We start from the raw sequence: 10,000 nt of genomic DNA on the forward strand, positions 1-10,000 counted from the left end.
TATTAGAGCAATATTCATAGCCTGCACAGTCATGGCTGCTAAAATACAGAGGTCATGACTTCGTAACATGCATGATAATGTACATGTACGCGGAGTTTTGCGGACTACCCGTCACTATCTCGTCCGCCCCGGGATACCTGATAAAGGCTGATTCACTCGCACCGTCTGCTGCATGAACTGTATCAGTGTGAAAAAGAACTTTCAAGAAGACTAGTTCGATCATACAATAATGTATCGCCATGATTTCTACCCTGCTTTTCATTGAAAACACTATTGTTCACGAGGCTCTCCTTGACTATACATTAGATAGTGTGTCTGGACACGGACTATTGGATGCATTGTTCTGTGCATGTATGGTACTTTAGGTAACTGCAGGCTAGACGAGCCATACCGATTCTATGTGCATGCCCTACAGCATTATGGCGCTTTGCTGGTTTGTATTCATCCATTTTCACGGTACTTAGACATTTGAGGTAGACGTGTAGGCGCCTTTCCATAGATCATGTCAATAGACTAGTAGTGGGCACGCCAGACACTTTGTGGCATCGCCGGTGTTTCAGTATTGTCAGTTTGCACCTATGTGGTCGCAGTTCTATCGCGACAAGCTGTGCATTTGCCTCTAGGCAATTCACCTTTCCTTAGCTACGCTGCAGTTGTGCTGCGATATTCATCTATAGCATAATATTGGTCTGTGTGATCGAATCCATGTGTTCAATGCATTCTAGGTCGCTAACATAACAAACCAGACCAGACACGGTATGGACTCATGATTGTATGTAGGTGTGAACAAGTTAGTTTCTGGCAATGTTGTGGTGTTTGGTTTCCGCCCAACATTGTCGATCTGCATGTTTGCACTAGCGTGCAGCTGAACCAACGCAGCCGAACCAACGTGCCTTGCAATGCTTTGCTAGGCTTTTCTTTCACTGTATCTTTTTGGTCACATATAATACCGTACACTTTTGCTTTTACTCACTCTCTTTTTTAGCACGTTTGCGTTTTGGTTATATCGAAGAACCCAGTGTGTAGTTACGATCCATCACAGTTTCAATGTTTATGGACTAGCGTGGTGTAGTCCTGCGGAACATTAATGGTAGCAGAGGATGGTTTATCGCGTTTCGTAGAAGTTGATTACAGAGAGAACTGTAGTCATGAGCACGTCCGATACCGAAAATCGGAGCACTGCAGGCATGGAGGATGCGGAGCAGGAGGTGGCATCGCAAGCGTCTGGTACGTCACTTTCGGATAGTGAACCAGAGGCGGTCGCCCTGTACTCAGGCAAACTCAGAGCGCTGAAAGTGCAAGTGAAGTCGGACTTCACCAACGCGAGAAGGACCCTGATCGTCGATCTCCGTCGGGTCAGTTCCGGTGAGTTGTCATTTGATCAGGTAGCAAGCTCACCCGTGTTGACTGAGTGTTACGAACGAGCTGCATCCGTAATTGCCGAGCTCGTTAGTGTTTACACCACGGAGGATAACAATAGTCAGGCAGAGAAGATGTTGAGAGAACTTGAGAAGTTGCAAGAAGAATATGCAGAGGCATCGGCTATGATTGTTGAGTATGGCAGAGGCGCAGTAGAAGACCCCGTCCCTAGATCTAGGAGGCTGTATGCAGCACCTCACGATAGTTCGCATGACGAAAGGTCAATTCAGTTTCAAGATAGTAGATACGACGCACGCGCACGTGGGGCTAGCCCGTATTTACCGTTACAGAGACGATCGCTGAACTCGCGTCAGCTTTCGCAGAGCCTGAGTGATTTATCCATTCAGGGACCCCGAGATGCCGTGAACGTAGCTGCCGCCATTCACGAGGAGCACCACGCACCAGTTCAGGGATGGCCGCAAGCTAGTGATGAAAGGCGAACGCCAACCGGCCTGAGCGCGGATGGGGGAGATCAAACGAAAGAAATCCAAATCTCCTCAGAGCACGAACAGCAGTCTCAGAGAGAAGTCCCGCAGGTCACGCAGACAGCAGTGGCAGCTCCGCCACCCGCCACGAGTTCGTGTGTCGTACCGCAAACCTCGTCAGTTGCAGGACTCGTGGTGGCGCCGACCGCCTCAAGTGCAACATCCGCTACGAAGACGCAAGCTCCGCGCCAACCACGCGGTGCAGCAGAAGTCACAACACGTGCGACCGCGAGCACTTCGTATAGTGCACAATCTAGCAGTGCAAGTCGGCCTGCCGCGGGCAGGCAGCATCAGGCAAGTCAGGGCATCGCAGCCCACGCATCGCAGGCATCGAAAGTGAGGTCGACGCATTCACAGCCTGCCACTCGGCAGCACTTGACCAGTGCAAGTGCATTTTCTATGCCAAGGATCTACCCTACCCCTGGTGCGAATCCTGCATCTGCTAGTGCAAGCTACATATACAGCAGTAGTAGTTATGGTGCTAACAGCTACAGTGCCATGCCAAGTATGCAATTCAGTAGTCCCAACCAGTATGGAACACAGCAACCTATGTGGACAGGCAACAACATCACGCAGCCTAGCTATGCAACCTATAGCAACGTCCCACAAATGGTCGCACAGACACCAAGCATGACAACTCAGCATGGTCTAGCCTTACCTGCTGCAGAGTCCACCACCATGCCACAACCGCAGAGTGCACTGACGGCACCTCACCAACCGGAACCATGGCGTCAGCTGAAGCAGATCGGCATTCCGACATTCAACGGCGACAAAAGAAAATTCGAGTCTTGGCGTGCGGCGTTCATGGCATGCATAGACGCATCTCCGGCAGCACCAGAGTACAAGCTACTGCAACTCAGGCAGTACCTAGTCGGCGACCCACTGGACTCCATCGATAGCTTAGGCTATTCCCCTGCTGCGTACGAGGCCGCCAAAGCGCTACTGGTCAGGAAGTATGGCGGAGAACGCAGGCGTGTCGCGATCCACGTAGAAGAAATCGAGCAGTTCGGTAAGGTTGGCTACAACAGAGCGTCCGAGTTCGAGAAATTCACGGAGCTCCTCGAGGTAGTAGTCATCAACCTGAAAGACAGCGGCCGGGCCGCAGAACTGGAGGCTGGTACGTTCTACCAGAAGCTCCTCCGTAAGTTCGACGAACGTGTGCTTGCACAGTACCATCGATGGCGGTATGATCGGCAAGTAGAAGAGTCCGTCGAAGCCCTGCTCGAATGGGCACGAGTAGAATCAGAGCTAATGATGATCTCGGCAGAAACGGTGAGCGGCGTAGCAGTAAAAACCACGCCCCAACAGCAGCAACCACCCCGAGATAACCGGTTCCAGAGGCGTAGTGCTCCGCCTAGTCGCAACCACGCATATCATGCTCAACAGAAGAGCGACGTCAACTGTGCAGTATGCAAAGGCGCACATCCCCTGTGGAAGTGTGCGGCATTTAAGGTCATGTCGGTCAATCAGCGTTGGCGGCTCGCCAAGCAGAGCAACGCGTGCTTCCGGTGCTTGGGCAGTGGCCATGCTGGCAAGGACTGCCCCCGTGATCGTGAGTGCCCGGTTAGTGGATGCATCAAACATCACCACCCGCTGCTCCATGGCAGCAATGTTACCGGCAGCGCACAGCCAACTCCGGAAGCTGAGAAGCCCGCACCCCAGACATCACTGGTCACGACTGTCACAGAGGGGGAGCCAGAAGCAGCGACACATGTGGCACAAGGGCGCCGGACGGACCGTGTAGCTCTACGGACAATCCCGGTGACACTGTGCAACGGCCAGCAGTCAGTGACTGTCAACGCTTTGCTGGACGATGCCAGCACTGTGACGTATGTGCACACTAGTATCGCCACTCGACTCGGTTTGAGTGGCAAACGCCAACGGACGACGGTCAGCACGCTCAATGGCAAGCTGGAGACGTTCGAGACTATGCCAGTAGACATCGGGCTGAGGAGTGTTGATGGCAACTTGAAGCAGACGATCACGGCGTACACCACCGACAAATCCGTGACTGGCGACCTTCGCGCAGTCGACTGGCTAGAAGAGGCTAGTAACTACCCGCACCTGAGGGAGATTCCATTCCCAGCGGTGGGAGAACACGACACTGTAGATATGCTGATCGGCAGTGACCAAGTCCAGCTGCACGTATCGACGCGTGACGTCATTGGTGAACCTGGGCAACCTGTCGCTAGGTTAACACCGCTCGGATGGACCTGCGTAGGGAAGCTCAGAGCACCCAACTCCAAGCAGACGCAGGGCCCACAGCCCAACCGTTCGTACTACGTCGGTGGAGACAAGTCAATTGCAGGAGTCGAGCAAGCCCTGCAACAGTTCTGGAAGGTCGACAGCTGTGGCGTCGAGACGGACAATGCGGCTCCAGGACCAACATCGGCAGACGAGGCCGCAGCGGTGAAATTAGTGGAAGACTCCACGCGGCTAGTAGACGGCCGGTATGAAGTATCGATACCATGGAACAGTCGTAAGGCGGAGTTAGTCAACAACGTTGATATGGCGACTAAGCGGCTGGAGTCAACACGTCGACGACTGCAACGTGAACCGCAAGTAGCCCGAGCATACGCCAGAGTGATCCAAGATTACCTCGAGAAAGGATATATCACCGACGTCACTGACGAAGCGCCTACCGACCAATGCTGGTATCTGCCACACTTCGCCATTGTGCGGCCACAGAAGACGACAACTAAGGTCCGGATTGTGTTTGACGCAGCCGCCTCCTACCACGGCATCTCACTTAACGACGCCATCCACGCCGGCCCGAAGTTGCAGCGAGACCTTTGCGATGTTCTCACCCGGTTCCGAAGAAAGCCCATCGCCGTTGCCTGCGACGTAGCAGAGATGTATCTGCAAGTTTCAATACGCCCCGAGGACAGGCCGTACCACCGCTTTTTGTGGCAGGACCCGGCCTCCGATGGTCCGGTCAAGAAGTACCAGTTCAACCGCTTAGTCTTCGGTGTAAACGCGTCGCCATTCTTGGCTCAGTATGTCGCCCGCCAAGTCGCGGACGCAAGCGTCGATACCCACCGATCAGCAGCAGAGGCCATCCTGGACAGTACGTACATGGACGATACGATGGACAGTACTGCCACGGTCGCCGACGGTACCAAGCTCCATGACGACCTAATGGAGCTGTGGGGGAAGGCAAGCATGCGACCGAGAAAGTGGTTATCCAACTCGACTGCGTTGCTGAGTACGATCCCAGAAGAAGAACGCGCAGCGGATGTCGACCTGACGGTGGGAGACCTACCATCGGTAAAAACGCTCGGAGTGACATGGTCTGCCCTCGATGACGAGTTCACGTTCCGCGTGCAGCAACCGGATCTGCCCAAGCGTATCACAAAGCGCTACCTCTTGCAGCGGACAGCAGCCGTATTCGACCCACTCGGCTTCATATCGCCGTTCGTCGTTCGAGGCAAGATGCTGATGCAGGAATGCTGGATGAGTGGCGTCGACTGGGACGAGCAACTTCCCGACGCGATAGTTGATAAAGCCCAGCAATGGTTCCAAGAGTTGAGCGAGCTCAGCAACGTCCGAGTCCCGCGTCAATTTGAAGCATCGACCGGCAAGCTCGAGCTGCATGCATTCTGCGATGCGTCCAGCGAAGCCTATGGAGTTGTTCTGTATGCGAGAAGTGTGCGCGAAGATGGAACAGCGGAGTGCAGATTCCTCGTGTCGAAGAGTCGTGTCGCACCTACCGCCGCTACCAGCATTCCCCGGCTCGAGCTCATGGCGGCAGTTCTCGGCCATCAGGTTGCCACTCGAATGAGTAAAGTGCTCGACGTGCCACTTAGTACTGTCACCTTCTGGAGCGATAGCACGACGGTCCTCCACTGGATTCGTAGCTATAGTCGGCGGTTCAAACCATTCGTCGCGAATCGCGTCAGCTACATCCAGCAGCGTACCGCACCGCGACAGTGGCGCTACGTCCCTACGGGACAGAACCCAGCTGACCTGGCATCACGAGGAGTTTGCGTCAACGACCTGGTCAACGCAGACCTATGGTGGCAAGGACCGGCGTTTTTGAGCAACGGCTCAACCTGGCCAGCCACGGAGCTAAAGGATACTTCGGGGTTGAGCGACGACCCGGAAGTTCGCAAGGCAGCTGTGCAGGCGTCTGAGAGCGCATTCGTGACGCAGCAGATCACCGTCGTGCAACCAAGCCGCTACTCCAACTGGACGAGACTTGTGAGAGTTCAGGCATGGATCAACCGGTTCGTCAATAACTGCAGACAAGGGGACCGCGTCAGCGGAGAGCTAAACATCCAAGAGTTGGAAGCGGCGGAACTTGCCATCATCTACGGAGCGCAGCAGGATGCATTTGGTGACGACATCAGCGCACTGAAGAAGGGGAAGACTCTGCCAGCAGCATCGCGGTTAGCAAAGATGTGTCCGCGACTGGATGAGGATGGCCTACTACGTTGTGACGGCCGCACCCGCCTAGCTGACTGGCTCCCGTACAGCACGCGCTTCCCGATCATTCTACCCCGGAAACATGAAGTTACGTCGCTAATCGTGAAGCACCACCACGAGCTGCGACAGCATGGTGGCACGAACGAGACGCTCGCGGCATTGACAGAACGGTTCTGGCTGGAGTCTGCCCGAGAGGAGATACGCCAGTGGGAAGCTGAATGCATGGTGTGCCGACGTCGCAAAGCCAGGACGGCAGAGCAAGTTATGGCGCCGTTGCCGAAGGTCCGGCTCGCTACACCGTTGAGAGCCTTCGCTAGAGCCTCGGTAGACTATGGCGGCCCATACTTAACGAAACAAGGGCGGGGACGCAGCCAAGCCAAACGTTACCTCTGCGTTTTCACCTGCCTGCTAACCCGAGCCGTACACCTCGAGATGAGCTACGGCCTCGACGCCAGCTCGTTTCTTAACGCGTTCTCAAGGATGGTCGCGCGCCGTGGAAAACCGCTGGAGATCATTTCAGATAATGGGACGAATTTCGTGGCAGCCGATCGTGAGCTGAGGGAACTGGTGGAGGCTCTGGATGACGACGCAGTTTTCAAGTCCCTGGCCAACCGTGGGGTGGCTTGGAAATTCAACCCGCCGCTAGCCCCGCATTTCGGCGGAGTCCACGAAGTAATGGTTAAGGCGGCGAAACGCGCCCTCAAGGCAGTTCTCGGCAATGCTGACCTGACGGATGAGATGCTGGCAACTGCGCTCACGAACGCCGAAAGCCTTATGAACAGCAGACCGCTCACGTACCAGTCGGCCAGCCCTGACGACAGCTCGCCGCTAACGCCGAACCACTTTCTGACGGGTCAGATGGGCGGTCAGTTCGCCCCAGAAAGCGTAGACACCACAGGTTTCCACCCCAACCAGCGATGGCGGCAAGTTCAAGACGTGGTGAAGCAGTTCTGGCGGCGCTGGCTCAAGGAGTGGGTGCCGACTCTCAACGCGAGACGGAAGTGGCTAAAAGAACGGAGAGACGTGGCAGCAGGAGACATCGTCTTGGTATTGCAACCGGATGCACCACGTGGGCACTGGCCACTCGGACGCGTCATGGAGACCAAGCCGGGCCCAGATGGTCACGTGCGTGTTGTGGAGGTGCAAGTCGGCGGGAAGCGAATCACCCGTCCCATCACCAAGATCTGCCCGCTAGATGCATAGAGAAGATGGCAGCTAGAGCTGTACGTATTCAGTTATGGTGGTAACACAAGTAAGACAGAAGCAGTAGTTCAATAGATGCAGCATACATTGCAGGCATATCACATAAGCACCACAGTGTTATCATTTTTATGTTTACCACATCTTTTTGCCACGCAGTGATTAGACCGATAGAGGTACAACACATGAAATTGTAAGCTAGGTAGTAGTGGAATACGCTGCGAGGTAACTCATCGCGTATTCGAGGGGGAGGATGTTCACGAGGCTCTCCTTGACTATACATTAGATAGTGTGTCTGGACACGGACTATTGGATGCATTGTTCTGTGCATGTATGGTACTTTAGGTAACTGCAGGCTAGACGAGCCATACCGATTCTATGTGCATGCCCTACAGCATTATGGCGCTTTGCTGGTTTGTATTCATCCATTTTCACGGTACTTAGACATTTGAGGTAGACGTGTAGGCGCCTTTCCATAGATCATGTCAATAGACTAGTAGTGGGCACGCCAGACACTTTGTGGCATCGCCGGTGTTTCAGTATTGTCAGTTTGCACCTATGTGGTCGCAGTTCTATCGCGACAAGCTGTGCATTTGCCTCTAGGCAATTCACCTTTCCTTAGCTACGCTGCAGTTGTGCTGCGATATTCATCTATAGCATAATATTGGTCTGTGTGATCGAATCCATGTGTTCAATGCATTCTAGGTCGCTAACATAACAAACCAGACCAGACACGGTATGGACTCATGATTGTATGTAGGTGTGAACAAGTTAGTTTCTGGCAATGTTGTGGTGTTTGGTTTCCGCCCAACATTGTCGATCTGCATGTTTGCACTAGCGTGCAGCTGAACCAACGCAGCCGAACCAACGTGCCTTGCAATGCTTTGCTAGGCTTTTCTTTCACTGTATCTTTTTGGTCACATATAATACCGTACACTTTTGCTTTTACTCACTCTCTTTTTTAGCACGTTTGCGTTTTGGTTATATCGAAGAACCCAGTGTGTAGTTACGATCCATCACAGTTTCAATGTTTATGGACTAGCGTGGTGTAGTCCTGCGGAACAACTATCTGCATGACCTTCGAACCATGCAGACCACCAGGAGTGATGAATTACAAGGAGGTTTCCACGAAGTGAATTCCATACTATTGCACCCCTGAAAGCAAAGCGCAGAACGCTGCAGAACGGGAAACTGGCAAACACAGGCCCATGGCCGATTGGAGCCGAGTATGGCCAGGCCATGGTCACTGATACGATTTTTTAGGAAGTTTACTTATTTTATGCTGTTGCTTCTTGTAACGTTATGCTCCGTGTGCGGCTGGTTGGGTTCTTTTCTTTAGCTTTGGGTTCTTTACTGATGAGTACTCAAATCGGGAGCGCATGAAGCAGGCAGAGAGAGAGTTCTCTCTCTCTCTCTCTCTCTCCCTCTCCCTCTCCCTCTCCCGCTCCCTCTCTCTCTCTCTCTCTCTTTCTCTCTCTCTCCCTCTCTCTCTCTCTCTCTCTCTCTCTCTCTCTCTCTCTCTCTCTCTCTCTCTCTCTCTCTCTCTCTCTATCTATCTATCTATCTCTCTCCCTCTCTCTCTCTCTCTCTATCTCTCGTAATTTGTGCAGTAAGACGTCTCTGCGAAGCAGCTACATCATCTGGTTGCGACGTCAACAAAAACACTGGTCGGAAGATACACTTTTCTGAGGTACTGTATGTGGGGCTCCGTTTATTGAGGTGCGTTGAAATTTATTCTCTTTATCTTATTATTTCTTTTCTATAATTTCCCCATATGAGTTCCTATCAGTTGCTGTGAACACCTTGAGTGGAGAGCGCTTGCTCGAGCGTTGAACCGGGTTCTTAATCCACCATACCCAGTTCGCAAGGCTGGGCGGGGTTGTGAGCAGGCTTTCATTTCATCTTTTCTTATTATTTCTGCTTTTCATCTCATTACAAAAATTCTGCGCTTTTTCTCCATCTGCGCATAAAATCTAGACTGACAACCTGCTTGTTAAATCATGCACCTGCTTTCAGGCGTGAAAACCCTGTTGTGGAGGTCTCAGTCCTCATTTGTTAGACTTACCTGTCTTTATAAATGTAACTTACTCTCTCTCTCTCTCTCTCTCTCTCTCTCTCTCCCTCTCCCTCTCCCTCTCCCTCTCCCTCTCCCTCTCCCTCTCCCTCTCCCTCTCCCTCTCTCTCTTTCTCTCTCTCTCTCTCTCTCTCTCTCTCTCTCTCTCTCCCTTTCTTTCTCTCTCTCTTTCTCTCTCTCTCACTCTCTCTCTCTCTCTCACTCTCTCTCTCTCCCTCACTCTCTCTCTCTGATTTGATGATTGATTTTATTGGGATTCGCGAGACCAAACGAGCAGGAGTGCTCAATAACAGGGTAGCGAATGGTTGAGTTGTGCTATGTGACAATGTAGTGTGTGCGTGGGGTGGTGGTGGTGTGTGTAGGGGGGGGGGGGGGGAGCTGCGGAGGCCCAATACAA

General features: G+C 52.9%; 1 protein-coding gene across 1 annotated transcript; it reads left to right on the forward strand.

Moving 5' to 3' along the window:
- The first annotated feature begins 1,187 nt into the window (after positions 1-1,187).
- LOC135830823 (uncharacterized) lies at positions 1,188-7,532 on the forward strand. Its single transcript, XM_065343031.1, has one exon. It carries the CDS (start codon positions 1,188-1,190, stop codon positions 7,530-7,532), a length of 6,345 nt encoding a protein of 2,114 aa, XP_065199103.1.
- Positions 7,533-10,000: the final 2,468 nt, after the last annotated feature.

Source organism: Sycon ciliatum, unplaced genomic scaffold, assembly GCF_964019385.1.
Source record: "Sycon ciliatum unplaced genomic scaffold, ocSycCili1.1 SCAFFOLD_2567, whole genome shotgun sequence".
NCBI lineage: Eukaryota > Metazoa > Porifera > Calcarea > Leucosolenida > Sycettidae > Sycon > Sycon ciliatum.